The 19,533-nt window shown below is 44.6% G+C and overlaps 1 protein-coding gene across 2 annotated transcripts in view; it reads left to right on the top strand.

Moving 5' to 3' along the window:
* The first annotated feature begins 289 nt into the window (after positions 1–289).
* NUDT3 (nudix hydrolase 3) overlaps positions 290–19,533 on the top strand; it is a 106,169-nt gene continuing 86,925 nt past the window's right edge. Inside the window, exon 1 of one of the 2 annotated variants that reach the window (XM_024766370.1) lies at positions 290–688. In XM_024766370.1, coding sequence (XP_024622138.1) covers positions 590–688 — 99 coding nt within the window. In that variant the 5' untranslated portion in view covers positions 290–589. The remainder of the gene's footprint in view (positions 689–19,533) is intronic. The other variant, XM_024766372.1, reaches the window with a different exon arrangement.

The following is a 19,533-nucleotide window of genomic DNA, read 5'->3' as shown; positions in this document are numbered from 1 at the left end:
GGATGGGCAAAGCCAAGGCCCGGGCGCCGTGACCCTGGGCAAATCCTCGCTTCCCCCTCCTCAGCGGAGCTGGACGGCCCTGCACCCGCATCCCTTCTCCCCCGGCTGTCTTCAAGCGCGCCTCACCGTCCCCACCTCTACGCTATTGGCGTAAAAGCCACCTCCAGTCGCGCGGCCCTCTCATTCCATACGCTCGTTTACGCTGCGCGGAATGGGAGGGCGCGATTCCCGAACGCGGCCTGCGCTGCGAGCGCGCGGCCGTCCGGCAGGCCGGCGCGACTTTACGCCCCTGACGCAGCGCGCCCAAGATGGCGACGCAGTCGTCGTCCGGGGTGGCGGCGGCAGAGGGGGCGGCGGCCGTGGCGGCAGCGGCGACGGCAGCCGTGACAGCGGCGACGGCGCGGGGCCTGGGCTGGGGGAAATGATACGGCCGCGGCGGGCCAGCGGCGGAGCCGTGTAGCTGAGAAGCGGCACCCCTTCCCTGCTTCCCTTGGCCGAGCCGGGGGCGCGCGCGCGCGCGGCCGTCTGGAGCGGACTCCCCACCCTCGACTCCAGCGACCCGCACCTCACCCCCACCCGGGCCCGGAGGATGATGAAGCTCAAGTCGAACCAGACCCGCACCTATGACGGCGACGGCTACAAGAAGCGGGCCGCGTGCCTATGTTTCCGTAGCGAGAGTGAGGAGGAGGTGAGGCGCCGGGCCGGGCGGGCCTGGGGTCCCCGGGGTCGGTGGCCGCCTCGGGCCGAGGCGCGGGGGGCGCGGCCGCTGGAGAGGGTTTGCCTGGGCCCCGGGTTGGGCCGCTCCTCTCGGCCCCAATGAAGTTCCGATGGAATTTCCTGAGGCGAGGAAGAGGAGGAAGGAAAGCGGACGGTGGGCGGAGGGGAAGTGGGTCTGATCGTGGCCATGCGGCACGGGCCGGGCGGGCGGGCGGCTGGGGCACTTTGGAGCGGGCCGCCTGTCACTGCGGAGAGTGGCGGCGGGTAGAAGGCAGTGGGTGGGAAGAGCGTGTGGCTTTCGGTCCAGGCCTGCGGCTTTGGATCCAGAAAGGGCAGCTCCGCACTTGTCAGCCCAGCACATGTGTGTAGAGGCCTCCGTGCACGAGGCGCGGGCCGGCCCTTTGTGACAGAGAAAGAGTCCACTTCATTGGCAGGTTGGGGGTTTGCCGAGGGATTATGTGCGTCTGTGAGGCGGAGTGGGGGTGTCTTAGGAAGATTTAGGGCGTTGTGCAAAAGCCAAAGCCAGTTGTTTATTTTACACTGCTCTGGGTAGCCCTTAGGGTGTAGCCTGAGAAGAAAGGACATTTGATTAGATAATCTTTGTGTGTTGAAAAATTTTCATTTTAATTGGGAAGGCCAAAAGCGGTATTTAAGATCTTTGCCCTGACATTCCTCCACTGCCCTATAGGAAGGCCTTTAGGATTAAATTTGCTTGCAGAATAGAAATGCTTAAAATCAGTTTCTTTTTGCATAGGGTACTTAAAAAAATCTCAGCTCCTCACAGCCGTTTCTGTGGTGATAAAGGGAATTCAGAGAAGGCAAATGTTTTGTAAATCCTCACAGAATAGCTGCTTCGGAAATTCATAAGATGCCTGTGGGAACGCGTTTCTCTCGTCTGTATGGTGGTAAAATGGCAGTTAAACTGAAAACAATAAAGGACAGTGAAATTCAATATGCTGTATTCCGGCATTCAGCAGTGGGCTATCGTGGCAGGGCTGCAAGTACAGTACGTCGTGTTGAAATGGGGAGAGTAGAACTTGACCCGTTAGTTATGAAAAGAAGTTGTGATGAAAGACACAGATGGGTTGCCAGAAGTTGCTGTCCAAAGATGTTTAGGAGGAAGTGGGAATTTATTGCCTGAAAAAAAAAAGTTAAAAGCACTGTAATTGTGCTGTTGAGAGATTTTGTGTGTTCCCTTTCAGCAAAACAGTAGGAAACTGCATTTGGAAATGTATACTTGTGTCCTAGAATACATTGTAAAAGTCCTCAAAACAGATGCGTTGTAATAGCCTGTTAAGCAGGGCCTTGCTGTAAATTATGTACTTGTTTTGGAATATATGCTTGAGTTAAGTAGAATTATTGGCGATGTTTACTGCTCCAGAGGCTTTGTTCTCTTCATTGTCATATCATATTATGGGAAATCAGATGAGATGACAGGCTGTTAACTAGAGGGAAAACGAATTAGCATAATAACATGTCTTACTATAACACTATGGTTAAATCTGTGAGCACCCCAATTATAAGTAGAAGGGTGTATAATTTACTTGTATGAATGATGCAAGACTTTGTTAAAAAAATCATACTAGAAATTGAGAACACGTGAGTATTTTGGGTAAGTTGGAAACCCTTTATATATCATAAGCAAAGTAATGAAGACTTGATTTTCCATTTTCTGTTAAAGTTTTATGTACTGGTACAAGCAGCATCATTGTTAAAACACTTGACTGATCATGGAGTTTGCTGAATTTCTTTTTGAACATTGGTTAATGAGCAGAAGATTGATGCAGATCTTTCATTCAGATTCAGTAGATGTTACAGCTAAAGCCTAGGAAGAATGAGAAAATAATGAAATGGAACCTATTTTAGATTTGTTCAGTTAAGCAAATATGTATTAAGAGCCTATTGTATAGGCTCTTTTGTGTGTTCCTATACAGAATGCTGTATAGGTGCAGCATTCTGTAATGTGGGATTTAAAGATTTACATCCCTCCCTGCCCCCAAAAGTTGAGTAGTTATCGATTGGAACCCTTAATTGGGAGGGATTTTGGACCACAAAATAATCTCTAGGGTGCCATTCAACTCTCAGATTATATAATTGTGTTGGAAGGGAAGTAATTTGTTAGTTCCCGGAGAACTTTTATGTTCTCAATAGTAGTGCGAGAAACTGGAAGTATTAGCTGCCACACATTGTGGGAATGTGAAATTCAAACTCAATAGGACATTCAACCCAATTTTATTTTTTAATGAGCACTAATGGCTTTAATCAAGATAGAATAGGTTACAGAATACTATTAGCATTAATACAACAATAATGTAAGTATGAATAGGACCCTGATTTATAAATTTAGTTAACCAATGTCAGGAAACGTACTTACAATGTAAAGAAAAAGAGATGGAAAGTATTAGCAGATAACAGACCATGAGTCAAACCTTCTAACATTCCATTTTTCCAGCCCCAGAAAATTTTATTTATAGGCCAGCAGTAATAGCAGCTATAATACTGATCTAGGTTAGGGTGTGTGAACATATCCAGCAAGTTTACTGAGCAAGTTTATTGGGCACTCACCAAGTGTCAGGTTCTGTGATACAGTTAAAAGGAGACAGACAGTGAGGGAGCTTAGAGGCTAGTGGGACAGACTAAACAACATGATGAAAATGAGTTCCCTTTCCTTCAAACCTCTGGCTGCTTTTCCTGTTGATAAGAAAGCATCAACTGCAGGAAAATCCTCCTCCTTAGACGTTTTACTAATTATGGTGACACATTTTGATAAATTAATATCTTTAGGTTGGGGCAATCCTGATAACTAACATTTCTTTTTTTTGTTGTTAAATAAGTTTATTTACTTATTTATTTATTTATGGCTGTGTTGGGTCTTTGTTGCACGGGCTTTCTCTAGTTGTGGCGAGTGGGGGCTACTCTTCGTTGTGGTACATGGGCTTCTCATTGCGGTGGCTTCTCTTGTTGCGGAGCACGGGCTCTAGGCACACATGCTTCAGTAGTTGTGGCTCGCGGGCTCTAGAGCGCAGGCTCAGTAGTTGTGGTGCACGGGCTTTGTTGCTCCGCAGCATGTGGGATCTTCCCGGGCCAGGGCTCAAACCCGTGTCCCCTGCATTGGCAGGTGGGTTCTTAACCACTACGCCACCAGGGAAGTCCAACTAACATTTCTTACAGTGCTTTGAACCTGATGTACTGTGGACAGTCTCTTGCCCAGCCTCTGTTTTAACCACTTGGTGCCCTGAACACTTGCTTTTACTCTGTAAGCTGCTGGGCCTGACAGGCCCCGGAGCATGTGGCCTCCCAGCCAATCAATCATGTGTTTACAAAGACTCAGTTATATTTATCCCTATATCTGTTTATGTTCTTGTACTTGTTATTGTAGTTATGCAGTGTAATTAAATATGACGTCAGCTGGTGAAATTTGAGTTCAAAAAGAATGGTTTTGTGAGAAGTGTTTCAAATGCTTTGGAATGGTTTTGTGAAAAGTATTTCAAATGTTTTGGAATAATTTCAAGTCATTAAAAATATTGCTGTTCAATTAATATGGATTAGTATACTGAAAAAGATGGAGAGGGAAGGAGTCTTAAAAGTCTAGAAGGACTCTGCTCATAGATAACTTCATGAATGTTTTCAGGTTTTTCTTTTTTTTTAAATATTTATTTATTTATTTGGTTGCGTCGGGTCTTAGTGGCGGCACGTGGGCTCCTTAGTTGTGACACATGAATTCTTAGTCGTGGCATGCATGTGGGATATAGTTCCTGGACCAAGGATTGAACCTGGGCCCCCTGCATTGGGAGCGCGGAGTCTTAACCACTGTACCCCGAGGGAAGTCCCAGGTTTTTTTTTTTCTTCATAGAAACTAAGTTGGGTGATACGACATTTATCTTTGTCATGTTATTCACCTTGGGCCTTCTTAAAGCACTTCCAGTGAAATTTTCCCTCTTCCTCCATTCCTTTCCTTTGGCGCCTCCATGCTTACAGAAAGTGAGAGATACTAGGGGTGGGATTGCTTGTGCTCTGTGTGCCCTCCCTGGACTGGGGGTAGGGGAGTGTAACACAGGCATTTTCGACAGTTGGAGTATCTAGCAATGTGCAGTACTCTTAGAAAGTCTGGTGGTACTGACTGTACATTGGATGGCATCACAGTGCCTGGGAAAGTTGAAGTTGCTCCTAAGGGGTCTGTGTTTACTGAGGGAGAAAAGTGAATACTGATAGGATCATCTCAGTTAGATTTCCCTGTGCATTACAACTGTTTCTAAAAGGAGAGGACAAGTGTCCTTAAAGGTCTTAGTTTTGCTTGTTGAGCTTTTCCATCAGGAGCCCTGCATCTCTTGGCATGGGGCTCCTGGTTCTCATTTTCTCAGATCCTTGAGCTCACTAGGTTGGATGAGAAGATGATTGACATCGAAGATCCTCAGTGAGTGGAGTCTCTGGTGGCCTGAGTGTCAGTAAAAATGCCCAGAGGAGCAGGTGGAAGGACGTCCCTGCCGAGTATACCTTCCCCCGGGCTCTAGAGTGGGGAGTAAGGCTCAGGTGGCAATCCCAGGGGCAAAAACCATGACAAAGGGCTTCTAGTGGATCCCAGGCTGGTTGGGGAGTCGTTTTTCAGCATATCTTGGTCGTGTACAGTATTACATTGTTCTAGGATCACCATGTGTGCATGGATCCAGTCATCTGACTGGACACTTCTGATCCTCATTTCTCTAAATCTTTTCTGAGGCTTTGTGTGCGTGCGTGCACACGCGTGCGCACACACACACACGCCCTTTCCCTTGTGTCTGCCTAATAAATACGGGTTAGTTAGATGTTTTTCCCATTACCTCCTTTTCTACCTACTTCCCAAGATGTGAATTCTGGTCTGAAATTGTACTGCAGTCTTCATTCTTCTTTTCCACTCCTTGTCCTAATCTTTTGCTTTTGGGTGATTCTCATTTCTCAATAAACAGAGTGTTATGTGTATACTGGGTGTGAAGCAGTCTATATTCTTTTTCATAAAATAGTACAAAAAGGAAGGGCTCTTGTTCAAGAATGCATTTGTTTATTCATTCCTTCAGCACACTTTTTTTTTCTTTTTTGGCTGCACAGCTTCCAGGGTCTTAGTTCCCCAACCAGCGATGGAACTCGTGCCGCCTGCAGTGGAAGCGTGGCGTCCAAACCACTGGACTGCCAGGGAAGTCCCTCCACTGTACTATTTTAGCCTAACCCATTATTGCCTCTTTCCTGGATTATTGCTTTATCTTCCTAACTTGTCTCCCTGCTTCTGCCCTTACCCCTCTAGTCTTCACTACTACAGCTGGTGGAGTGATTCTTCTGACACAGAAGTCAGGTCATGTCACTCCTCTGCTCTAGTGGTGTTCTGTCTCAGTAAATCCAAAGTCTTAACCATGATCTTCAGCACTCTGGATGGTCTGGTCCCCTGCCATAGCTCTGACCTCATCTCTCACCACTCTCCTTCTTACTCATCCCTCTCTTCCAGCCCACTGGCTTCTGTGCTGTTTCTCCCCCATATTATCTGCATGGCTCGCTCCTTCACTTGAGGTCTTTGTTTAATTTTCACCTTATCAGACAGGTCTTTAATGATCACCATGTATAAGATAACACCAGTCCATTGTGCATCTCTTATGCTTTTTTTCTTGGCATCACATGTCACCATCAAGACATGCTATGTATTCATCTATATATTGTCTGTTTCCTCTCAAGTGAATGCAAGCTAGTCCCTGAGGATAGGAATTTTTGTCTCTTTTGTCTGTTTTATTCACTTCCGTGTCCTCAGTGGTTAGAACAGTAGTAGATGCTCAATATTATTTGTTGACTGTGTGAATGAATGAATGAACACATAGTCCCTACTTTCAAGAAGCTTGCAGTCTAGTGGAGGAACTGAAAATAACCAAAATATACCGAATGCTAGTGTCTACCAATAATGTGTTGGTATGTAGGTTTCAGAGAAGTGTCCCAGTTCTTTTCTTATTTCCAGTCTTAGTGACAGGGTGTCTGATAACCTTGAGTATCAGCACATCAAAAGTATGTGTGTATTTGGTTGTAAACACTTTCAGAATCTTATTGGATCATCCCATCATAGGACATTTAGGATTTCTTTCAGATGCTGAACTTGAGAGTCTGCCATCTCACAGGATTTGTGTTGGCTAATTGATATAATGTGCTGATCCCCAACCCTAGTGGTGCAGTACCTGAGGGAAAAGGATTTTCATTTTGCTCATAGCCTGGGACCCTTTATTAATAAGTAAATAAATGCACCAACAGACTACAATCAAGTAGTGGATACTGTTTTAATGACTTGTTGGTAGTGGTTCATAGCCAACAATGTATGTCAAATCGATATTCTAAAGTTTAGTTAATATTAACGTAATTAATTTGAAGATGAAGGTTGATAGGGATGCCCATAAAATTTTCCTGTCATTATTGCTTTGTTCTTTATGTAGGTCAGAGTAAGAGAAACACAATGTAAAGTTTATGGGTGCTGAGTCTAAAGCATTTGATTGATGGTGGTTAACGTGAAACAGAAGAAACCATCATAGGCAAAAAAGATAATAAGATGTTATGCGGTTAAAAGAAGAATAAAGAATTGAATTTGGAAATAAGGTTCAAACTTAAAATTTAGTAATAAAACATATGCACCTGAGTTTCTGAGTAAAATCCTCGCAACACCCAAGAAAACTTCTTGAATCCAGTTTGAGGATTTCTGCCTTAAAGTAACATGGGTGCTCGAGTGTTCACAATGTTTTTCCCAGCCTTCTTGAAGCCTTTGCTTCCTCACCCTTTGCATAGGGAAAAGTGTTTATTCTTATATTCATTCATTCATTTACTCATTTGTTCTACAGACTTTTACTGAGTGCCTACTTCCAGGTTTGACACTGTTCTGGGGACACAGTGATGAACAAGGTGGAATGGAAGTCATTGCTTTTGTGAAGCATCTGATATAAATGCCAGGAGACGGTAAATGAGCAAAAATATCATCAGTGAACTTGATGATTTTAGGCAGTGGTGGGTGCTGAGCAGAAAGTAAGTGTAGGATGTGGCTGAGATTGGGGTCGGGGGGGTGGGGATTGGCAAATTTTGATTGGATGGTCCCTGAAAGGCAAGGTAGATGGAAGAGCAATTACAGAGGCCCCAAGTGGAGAATGAGCTTGGGAAGGAGGAAGAACTGGAAGCCAGCCAGTATAGCTGGAGATGTTAGAGAGGTGGGAGGGAACCAGATCCTGTGGGGCCTTGTCACCTTTCCAGTTTTCCTGGCTCTCCTTTACCCCGTCCTGCAAAGCCAGCCAGCAAACAAACCAGTAACATCCCGTGAAACCACCTTCCTTCCTTTGAATATGAGGTGTAAAGTGAATAGGATGGTAAAAGAGTTTATGAGAAAAAGCTGTATTTAAGTAATATCCAGGTGGAGATAAAATAAAGTACTGTAATCTTTTCAAGAGATAAGTCTGAAGGGACCCGAAGTAGAGACCCTAAAGTTTCTTTACACTCTTTTCAGGGTAGTTTACTCAGAAAGACTATCTTGAATAGGTAATATATATGCACACACTACAAAATTCAGAAGGTACAAAGGATATGGAGTGAAAGGTAAATCTTCCCACCTGTCTTCTCTAGCCACACCGTTTCTCACCCTCAGTTCTTCTTTCAGAGGTTGTGTGTGTGTGTGTGTGTGGTAGGCAGTTGCACACAAGTCAGGTAGTTAGCTTATAAAAGTTAGTACTGCAATGCATTGCTAATAAAAGGTTGGAGGACATTTTTTGTTTAATAGAACAAAGGCTTGCCAGTTTATCCTAGAAATGTATTTGAACCCAGGCCACTCGAGTATGTATGACTTTTCAACACTTACCTAGTTTTATTGAGGGTTTGGTTACCTTAAGTGCCAGGGATTCTTCTAGAGTGGGGAACTGCTGGGAATGGAGTGGTTTTTGTGTGTGTGTGTGTGTGTGTGTGTGTGTGTGTGTGTGTGTGTGTGTAGGTTCAATTCTTGCGAGGCTGGGGATGTGTTGGCAGTGGGCTGTGTGTGTTAGGAGAGTGCTGTCACGGGGAAGCTACTTGCCTTCAAGCTCCTGAAAAGCAGCTGAGCAGTCGTCCGAGTCAGACTGGGTTTGCTGATTTGTGAACTCTCATTGTTTAGACTACTCAGAGTTGATTAAGCCATAGTACCTTCCTTCTCAAGGTAATGTATGAGCCTAAATATGATAGGATGCTGTACACTTTAGCCATGTGCCTTTGTCCCCAGCTGTGGAATGGGGAGCAAGTAGAATTCTGAATGGAATTGTGGCTTTTCAGCTCTTCTTGAGACAGGCTGTGAGATAATAGAAAATATATATTGATCTCTGTCCCCGGTTCCTGGCATAGAGCTCCTTAAACCCTTGTAATTTCCTAAGTGACAAGAACAGTAGGAGTGTCTCTTAATCTAATATTAGTCTTTGACCTCTGTTCCTGACACAGGGCTCCTGAAACTCTTGTAAGTTCCTGGGTGATAGGAGTGTCTTTTGTTCTGACGAGGCAACTCTGGGTGGGCACCTGGATGGCTCCTGGATGAGGACTGGTCACTGGAAAGACCAAGCCATGATTAGAAGCTTGGCATTTTCAGCCCTGCCCCCCATTCTCTTGAGAAGGGAGATAAGCTGAAAATGGAGTTAATGATTGATCATGCCTATGTAATGAAGCCTCTGTGGGGTTCGGTGAACTTCCAGTGGGCAAACACATCCACACTGGGAGGGTGGTGTACCCAAACTCCATGGAAACAGAAGCTCCTGCACTTCAGGATCCTTCCTGACCTCACCCTATGTATCTCTTCATCTAGCTGTTCATCTGTATCCTTTAATAAACTGGTAAATGTAAGCAAGTGTCCCCTGAGTTCTGTGAGCCGCTCTGGCAAATTAATGGAACCCAAGGAGTGGGGGTGATTGGAACTTTCGATCTATAGCTGGTTGGTCAGAAGCACCTGGGCTTGTCACTGGCGTCTGAAGGGGGAGAGGGACAGTCCTGTAGGACTGAGCCCTTAATCTGTGGGACCTTCAGGTAGACACTTCCTCTGGGTAGATAGTGACAAAATTGAGTTAAATTGTAGGACACCCAGCTGGTGTTCAGAGACTTGCTTGGTGTGGAAAACCCCACACGTATTTGGTAATCAGAAGTCGTCTTAGAAGTCAAGCATTCTTTTTTTTTTTTGGCTGTGTTGGGTCTTTGTTGCTGCACACAGGCTTTCTTTAGTTGCCGCGAGCAGGGGCTACTCTTCACTGTGGTGCATGGGCTTCTCATTGCAGTGGCTTCTCTTGTTATGGAGCACGGGCTCTAGGCGAGCGGGCTCAGCAGTTGTGGCTCGTGGGCTCTAGAGCACAGGCTCAGTAGTTGTGGCTCATGGGCTTAGTTGCTCCGCGACATGTGGGATCTTCCTGGACCAGGGCTTGAACCCATGTGCCCTGCTTTGGCAGGCGGATTCTTAACCTCTGTGCCACCAAGGAAGTCCCAGAAGTGAAGCATTCTGTGTGAGTAGTAAAGGAGACTCACAGGGAAGAAATACACAGCAGGGAAGAACTAGGTTTTTCCCTACTCAAGAAGGAAGAAAACTGGATTTTTTTCCTTCTCATAGACCATGCCTTAAACTTCTTTTCTCTCTCTTCCTAACACTCCCCACAAAGTGCCAACCCAGAGCTGGGTATGGGAGGACTTGACAGAAAAAGGTCATCACAGTGCAACCTCCTGGTTTAATTGGAAATAAAAACAAATTACTGAATGATACACCTATATTCAAATGTAAGCACCAAAAGTATTTCAGAGCAAACATGAGTGGGTTTTTTCCTTTTTTTTTTGGACATCTTATCGTTTATTTATTTTATTATTTTTTAAAATTTATATTTTTGTTTATTATTATTTTTTTGGCTGTGTTGGGTCTTCGTGTTGCACGCAGGCTTTCTCTAGTTGCAGAGAGCGGGGGCCACTCTTTGTTGCAGTGCACAGGCTGCTCATAGCGGTGGCTTCTCTTGTTGCGGAGCACGGGCTGTAGGCGTGCAGGCTTCAGTAGCTGTGGCTTACTGGCTCTAGAGCGCAGGCTCAGTAGTTGTGGCGCATGGGCTTAATTGCTCCGCGGCATGTGGGATCTTCCCGGACCAGGGCTCAAACCGGTGTCCCCTGCATTGGCAGGCGGATTCTTAACCACTGCGCCACCAAGGAAGCCCTGACATCTTATTTTTTAAATTGTGTTCTGCTGCTGCTTTCTTAGTGTAACCAGATTCGTAGAAACAGTCCACTTTTGGTTACGTATCTAAGGCAGGGTAAGAGCGTGGTTTTTGTGTGCTTTGTCCAAATATACTTTAAAAAATTGGTAAGCAGTGTAGGATGTTTTTTAACTCCTTTTAAAGTGGAAAATTAGTAACTCAAGTGTCATAAAGCATTATCTCATGGGGAGGGTGGGAGGAAGGGAGATGCAGGAGGGAGGAGATGTGGGGACATATGTATATGTATAACTGATTCACTTTGTTATAAAGCAGAAACTGACACACCATTGTAAAACAATTATACTCTAATAAAGATGTTAAACAAAAAGCATTATCTTATGTTGTGGTAAGTATTTTGTGAGCATTTCTAAAAGGAGATAAAGACAGTGAATTTCTACTCCATCTTAAAAAATTATTACAAGAAGAATAAAAATTTAAAGCAAGTAGAAACAAAATGTTTTAAAGAGAAGAAGAGTAACATAAACAAAAAAGAAATGATCCCTTAGGTAGACTTTCTTTGTATACAGTTAGTTGATGTCTTGTTCACAAAAGGGTAAAGTCCTTTTAAAGAACTGCCTGGAGGGCTTTCCTCGTGGTGCAGTGGTTGAGAGTCCGCCTGCCAATGCAGGGGACATGGGTTCATGCCCCGGTCCGGGAAGATCCCACATGCCGCGGAGCGGCTGGGCCCGTGAACCATGGCCGCTGAGCCTGCGCATCCGGAGCCTGTGCTCCGCAACGGGAGAGGCCACAACAGTGAGAGGCCCGCGTACCGCAAAAAAAATAAAAAATAAAAAATAAAAGAACTGCCTGGAAAATCTTTTTTGAGTCTGTTGTTTAACACTCCTCTCATTTGCTTTATGAGAGCAGCTTAGCAATGATGAGCAGAAATGGATATGAACTTAGACATACCGTGCTTCTGCTTCTATAAGAGGGAGGAAGGGTGGTGATGTTTCTTTGAATATTTAAGAATCCTAGTAAAATATGCTATAAGAAAAGTTATGTGCTTTTATAAAACACTTCTTAATAGTGAGTAGTATGAGCTAATATATTTTAAGTAATGAGAACTTATGATTATTTAATTTTTCATTTTCTTCTTTGCAGAAATGACTCATTTACTAGACTTACATTCAGTCATCATTTACTGAGTGTGTTGAGCCCTGACTCAGGGTTTTTATACCTATCACTGCAATGCTTATTTCTTCCCAGTAGGTTTTGTAGTTTGAGTAGACTGCCTTTAATAATAAGACGAGGGACTTCCCTGGTGGTCCAGTGGCTAAGACTCCGCGCTCCCAATGCAGGGGGCATGGGTTCGATCCTTGGTCAGGAAATTAGATCCCGAATGCCACAACGAAGATCCCAAGTGCTGCAATTAAGAGCCGGCGCAGCCAATCAATCAATAAAATTAAATAAATTAATTAAATAATAAGACGGAACCTTTAGATTTCATTGGTAAAATGAGTTAGGAGGTCTCTGTATGTATTAACTATATTTCTGTGGTATTGTCATGGTGTTGACACTGTTTAATAAGGAGCAAGCTTAGTATCATCCTTCAGCCAGGCACTCTGAGTGACTTTTTCTTTCAAAAAGGAATTTTTTTGTTTAGTACAAAAGTAATTGTATCTATAAAGAATACTTCAAACTGAGGGGTTTAAGGTGTGTAGAATACAGAATCTGAGCTCTTGAGGAGCTTTAAACTTTTGCAAGATGCAGTTTAGATTATAAAATGTAAAATACAAAAGTGATGGAGAGGAATTTGAAGGAGTCTGTGAAGATGAGGTGGAATATTAGGGACAGTTTTATGGGGTGTGTGGCACCACACCTAAATGTCTTGGTTGGATTTGAGTAGCTGACAAAGAATATTCCAGGTGGGAGACATGGGGCCAGGTAGGCCATGGAAAGTCAGAGGCCTGGATATATAGCCCTTGAAAGCCTGTTTGTCCTAAAGTGTTGTGAGGACCACAAATTGTTGGCTTGTGGCTGTGTTTGGGCTGCAAGATGATTAAAGAATTTTTTTTTATTTTTTGCAGTACGCGGGCCTCTCACTGTTGTGGCCTCTTCCGTTGCGGAGCACAGGCTCCAGATGCGCAGGCTCAGCGACCGTGGCTCACGGGGCCCAGCCGCTCCGCGGCATGTGGGATCCTCCCGGACCGGGGCACAAACCCGTGTCCCCTGCATCAGCAGGCGGACTCTCAACCACTGCGCCACCAGGGAAGCCCAAGAATTTTAAAAAATTAGTAGCCAACATACTAATATTGAAAAATTTCAAATAAGAAATCTGGTCTTTAGGGTTTTCTTGAAAAATCAGAAGATCCAGCAGCACTGGGCTAGCATTCCTATGTGAGGACTATGGCCAGAGCTGAGTGGTGGCTGCTCTTTGGACTCTCCGCCCCCTTCAGTTGGCCAACAGCCCTTATCCCATTCCCTGTGGTCTCTGTGATACCAGGGCCCAGTGTCAGCTGCCATTTATTGTGGTGGCTGAGATGTTCTTGCCTTCTGAAGGTAGAGTTAAGAGGAAGGTCAAATATTTCTCGTACCCTTGTAAATTTCTCTCAAAAGTGGGAAGATGGAAGATAAAAAAGGCTACATGTTTCAAGAAAAATGGGAGAGTGCTGATTTCTTTGTGGAGATGAAAATATTCTTCTTACCTCTTTACTTTGGAAACATGATGTGTCTCTGTCAGAATAATCTGGTGGACTTCACACACTTATACCCTACCCAGGCCCCATATGGTGGCACTTGAGTTTTGGTGTCTGTGGTGGTGAAGAGCTTGGGCCCTGGAGTCAGTCAGGGAGGGAGCCCTGGCCCTTACACTCACTAGTCTGTGATCTTGAGCCAATTACTTTACATCTCTACACGTCATTTCCTCCCGTGTAATAATAGTACCTTCCTATTTCATTGTAGTGTGGGAAGATGAAGTGAAATGATTTATTATATAGAACACTTAGTCCAGGGGCTGGCACAAGTTAATATTCAGTGTTAGCTATGTAAATATAAAACCAAGAAAAAGGCAATTTCTACTTCTAACTTGGGGTTGTAGTAAATTGTGATAAGAAGATGGTTTGGGGAGTTTCTGAACCTCAGTTGTTTGTATTTGTTTGTTAATTTAGCTAGTGCTTCTTGAGCTGTAGGCACTGTTCTGTGTTCAGTGAACAAGGCCCCGACCTTCACGTTGTTTACAATCTGACAGTGGAGATAGATAAGCCAGCAATTGCAATATAGTGCGGTATTTGGAGTAGAAGATCTTACAGTAAGTTCAGTGATCCTCTGGTTTCATCTTTTGTGGCAATTTTAGTGTTAGAAAAGGTACCAGACAGGGCAGACAGAGTACTTGGTGATGGTGAGCCCTGTTCATAGGAGCATGGCACTGTAAGTGGTCCACCATCTTTCCTTCTTCACTTAGATCATTGTTTATGGAGCAGCTACCATTGATAAGGCAGAAAAAAGGGAAAGAGAAGCCTTTCTGTGGATAAAGAAAGCTCTTATCCTCTGCCTGCCTCCCTGCTCTGCCCTCAGTCTGTGCTGGGAGAGAGAGAAGTTAAGAGGGACCAACCCAACCAATATCTGGGGTGGGGGGAAAGATACTTTTCCTCCTCATCCCCACGGACTTGAAAACAAAAAGCTCAGCAGAGAACCCTACCAGTTTTGAACTTTGGAGCCGCCGCTGGAACCAGGAAAATCTTTCAAAATTTAACTTATTTTTATTTCATGATGTTAATACGATGTACCATTAAAAATTAGTACTTTATTGCATGTCTAAGAAATAATTTTAAATGCATGAAAGAAAACCAGTGTGACAACTTATATTTATTTAAAATAATCCCTGTGGATTGCTTTGCTTTTATAATTAAACTTTTTTTTTTTTTTTAAGTAGAAATACAGTGCTGTGGGAGAAAGAAGAAGGGAGATGAATTCTTCTTGGGTTTGAGAAGGTGTGTGGCTTGGAAGGACTTGGCAGAGGACTTGATCAGGAGACTTGGGGGAGAGTATGCTGTGGTCAGACTGAGCAGAAGAGGCCAAGGGCAGTTGAGGCAATGGCATACACTGGAGAGCCTCTGGAGAAAAGTTTGGGGCTATGGTGCAGGGATTTGGAGTGTACTGAATGATTGATTTTTCTGGCAGAAAATCAGAGAGCATAGAATAATGTTTCTGGAGTCGTTCTGTGAATAACTTTGGAAGTGGGTGTGTCTCTGGAGAGAGGGGTAAGTGTTTATTATTTCTAGGGTCTCTGGCCCACTCTTCTTTCCTCAGAGCATTCTCTGCTTTTTGGAGAAAGCCCCTCTTGGAGAGGAAGAAGAGCCCACTTACCACCCGAGAAACCAAATGGACCGGTGCGCTAGCTCCCTTCTCTGATGGGCCTGTGTGGGTATAGGATTCAGGCTCCACTAGTTGGCTGCTCAGTGCTTGAGCCTGGGTTCTGAGGAGGCTACTGGAGGGTGAGTGGAGGGCAATGGCTGTATGCTGACCAGATGTCTGTGTTGTAGACCCAGGCTGTGCCTCTTGCTGCCAGCCCTGGAGTGCCCGTGGTATGGGCCCATCTTCCAAACCTGGCCCTATAGTCCCTGCCACTCCAGTTTTCTGAGCCTTTGATGTTTCTTCCACTACATTCTTTTTGGCTACAGACAGCCAGACTTGGTTTCTGTTCTAGCAACCCAAGAACCCTGTCTAATATACCCCCTGGGTCGTTTTTTAAGGTAACCTCCTTACTAATCCAGTGTACCAGACAGATGTCTGTGTCTTGAGTCAGAATTTTCATTAATTTATTTTTATGGGAGAGCTTTTTCGTTTTATTTATGGAGCAGACTTTAACATCCCCCCTCCCTTTTTTGTGGTAAAAATTTTTTCATGCTAAAGTTTGTAAAATTTAAGTGGACAAAAAATAATCCAGTCAAATTAGAGCAAATGTAACTAACACTGACCTGAACTGATATTTTTATGAAATGCTTACCAGCATCATACCCTCCTACCCTTGATGCTTATGGTTTCTTTTTATAGCGTTGACCTATAGAATATTTGGGAATGTGTGATTTTTTTTTTTTTTGCGGTACGCGGGCCTCTCACTGTTGTGGCCTCTCCCGTTGCAGAGCACAGGCTCCAGATGCGCAGGCTCAGCGGCCATGGCTCATGGGCCCAGCCGCTCCGCGGCATGTGGGATCTTCCCGGACCGGGGCATGAACCCGTGTCCTCTGCATTGGCAGGCAGACTCTCAACCACTGCGCCACCAGGGAAGCCCCATGAGAATGTGTGAATTTTTAATATTTTAAATCTTATGGGTGTCAAGGTCCAGATAAAAAATGAATTTTAAAAATGCAAGCTTATGACAACTGTAGGATGCTTCTTTTTAATAAATTTATTTATTTATTTATTTACAGCTGCGTTGGGTCTTCATTGCTGCACACGGGCTTTCTCTAGCTGCAGTGAGCTGGGGCCATTCTTTGTTGTGGTGTGCGGGCTTCTCATTGCCATGGCTTCTCTTGTGGAGCACGGGCTCTAGGGCGCGTGGGCTTCAGCAGTTGTGGCACATGGGCTCAGTAGTTGTGGGTCGTGGGCTCTAGAGTGCAGGCTCAGTAGTCGTGGCGCACGGGTCCAGTTGCTTCGCAGCATGTGGGATCTTCCCAGACCAGGGCTCAAACCTGTGTCCCCTGCATTGGCAGGAGGATTCTTAACCACTGCGCCACCAGGGAAGCCCTGTAGGATGCTTCTTAAAATGCACATCGTAACCAAGTTCTATCTTGGTTAACGAGAATTTATTGAGTCCTTACTTTATACAAAGCACTATTCTAGGTGCAGTGATGATTTTTAAAACTGTGGACATGTTCCCTAGTCTCTAGGAAGATGCTTTTCTAAACTGATGAATTAAATTTCCTTGAACACGTGGCTACCGTGGGTCTTGTGTGTGGGGTCAGATAGAAAAATTGAAAAGGCAAGACTTAACTGTACTTGGAGCAAATAGAAAAATATGTAGGAAATTCCCTGGTGGTCCAGTGGTTAGGACTTGGCGCTTTCACTGCTGGGGCCCAGGTTCAATCCCTGGTTGGGGAACTAAGATCCCACAAGCTGCGAGGTACCTCCAAAAAAAAAAAAGAGCTGTGTTTTGGAGGTACATCAGGTTGGAGGCAAAATACTGAAAGAGTCAATCTTGGGCTTTAAGAAATGGATGGAATTTAGATAGTTAGGAAGGAGGGGAAAGGGTATGTTAGGAGAAGGGGGCTCACTATGATTGGGGTTGGGAATGAGCTTGTTGCATGCTCGAGACTGAGCGCCTGAGGCTGGGGTGGGGCTAGTGGTGTGGCAGGGTGAAGGGGGAGGTTTATGGTGTAGAGCCTTGATTTCAGAGGATGAGGACTTTGGTTTGAACCCACAGTGGGGAACCATAATTGTCCTTCAAAGGGTTGTTGTGGAAAGGCTTGAGATTGGAATGTAGGATAAACGCTGGGCTTTTCACCACAAGGAACCGTTGGGAGAATGCTACTCTGTGCTAGAATTGAGAGCCATGGCAGCAGGGGAATGAAGTGAAGGACTGAAGTAGGAGGAGTTGCAATCAAAGGAATGGACAGATTTAGTGAAGGATGGTATGTTAAAGATGAAGGGGGGTTTGTTTTTGTTTTTAATATTTATTTATTATTGGCTGTGTCAGGTCCTAGCTGCGGCATGCGGGATCCTTTGCTGTGGTGTGCGGGCTCCAGAGCGTGCAGGCTCTCTGGTTGTGGCGCATGGTCTTAGTAGTTCAGGCAAGTGGGCTTAGTTGCCCCGTGGCATGTGGGATCCTAGTTCCCCGATCAGGGATCGAACCTGTGTCCCCTGCAGTGGAAGGCAGATTCTCAACCACTGGACTACCAGGGAAGTCCCTGAAGGGGGTTTTGGTTAAAGATGACTTTAAAATTCTGATCCTGGTTGACAGGAAAAATGGAAATTTAGAAGAGAGGTTGGTTTTGGAGAGAAGATGAGACTTTGGTTTTTGTCATGTCAAATTGGAAGTAATGCAGTGAACTGATGTTGTGGGATTAGAGGAGTGAGAAGTCAAGACTACAGGTAGAGAGTTAGGGACTTAGATGGGGAGAATGGAGAGTCAGCATAAGAGAAAATGCACAAGGAGAAAAGCTGAGGGCAGGGCCTGAGCTTGGGGCCCCATAGCAGCCAGAGAGGGAGGAGAACATTTCAGAAGGGAATGGTGGGCGATAGTGTCAGACCTAGAGCAGTCAAATAGTGTGAACGTGAGATGGAGTAATGGAATGAACGATGGCTATCGAAAGCTGTTCCAGTAAAATGGTAAGATGGACTCATAGATTTGGGTTGGTTAGGACAGGTTTTAGGAAAGAAATGCACTTTCTACTGAGACTGGAGGGTGGATAAAAGAAAAAAACCTAGGGACCTCCCTGGTGGTCCAGTGGCTAAGACTCTGGACTCCCAATGCAGGGGGCCTGGGCTTGATCCCTGGTCAGGGAACTAGATCCCGCATGCTGCAATTAAGAGTTCGCATGCTGCAAGTAAAGATCCTGCATGCCGCAACTAAAGATCCTCCACTTAGCAACAAAGATCCCATGTGCCTCAACTAAAAAGACCCAGTGTGGCCAAATAAATAAAGGAAAAGAAAAAGAAAAGAAAAAAGGAAAAACACCTAGAGCCTGAATTATACTGATGTGAATTTGAGAAAACTCCTTCCAGATGACCCAATCCTTCTGAGAAAGAGAAGTGAAGTATATTTACTGGAAGTGGTCTGGTGATAGGAATTTGAGAGGCAAGAAGTCTGGCAGAGTTGCAGTGGTTTGGTTGGGATTGAAATGATAGTTTCTAAGGTTGGGGGTTGAATGGTATGTATCCTTAGAAACAGTTGTGGGCCTACTGTGTATAGAGCACCATGGAGGGTAAACTATGAGCAGGAGAGACACTTGTAGAACTCTGGTAACTTATAATCTATTGGGCTCAAAAGAGGATAGAGTTGATGGTGTTTAACTTTTGTATATTTCCTTATCCCTTTTCACATAGGAGCTGGAGAGGAGAAGGGGAACAGTGGAGATGTTCCAAGGTCTGGGACTGATTTGGGAGTATCGTGTAAGATCAGAAGAGTGGGAAGCTTAGAGTCAGTTTTTTCATCTGTGAAATGGGAATAAGTCGTGCCTAATTCCTATAGTTGCTATGAAACCTGAGTAAAGAAAGATAGATAAAGTGCCTCCCGGTCCATCTTGAGCACTCAGGAATTGTTAGCCATTGTTACTAAGGCCTGAATCACAGTGGTCAACAGATAGTTGTAAGTATTGTAAGAAAACCCTTTCCAGAAGGCTTTAGGCTACAGAGGAGTGACTAGTGCTGAATTGGGAAGTTGGAAACAGTGGTAAAGAAGTAAATCTGGGTATTGAAGGGTGAGTAGAATTTTGCTATCATTACATTAATGCAAATTGTGCAGGCATAAAAAAAGTCAGATCCTGATCATGACAGCCTAACACAGCTGTACAAAGATAGACTTCGGTGTGGACTGTGATCCAAAAATATAGGAACTGGGAAAGAAAGAACTTAATGCATAAATGGAGCTGTGTGGGTTTACTTTGAAAGGGCTTTATATGGAAGGAGGTAGGACCTAAGTTTATAGAATCTTTAAATTTGTAAA

Source organism: Neophocaena asiaeorientalis, unplaced genomic scaffold, assembly GCF_003031525.2.
Source record: "Neophocaena asiaeorientalis asiaeorientalis breed wild unplaced genomic scaffold, Neophocaena_asiaeorientalis_V1.1 scaffold46, whole genome shotgun sequence".
NCBI lineage: Eukaryota > Metazoa > Chordata > Mammalia > Artiodactyla > Phocoenidae > Neophocaena > Neophocaena asiaeorientalis.
This window is presented reverse-complemented; position numbering and strand designations above follow the sequence as displayed.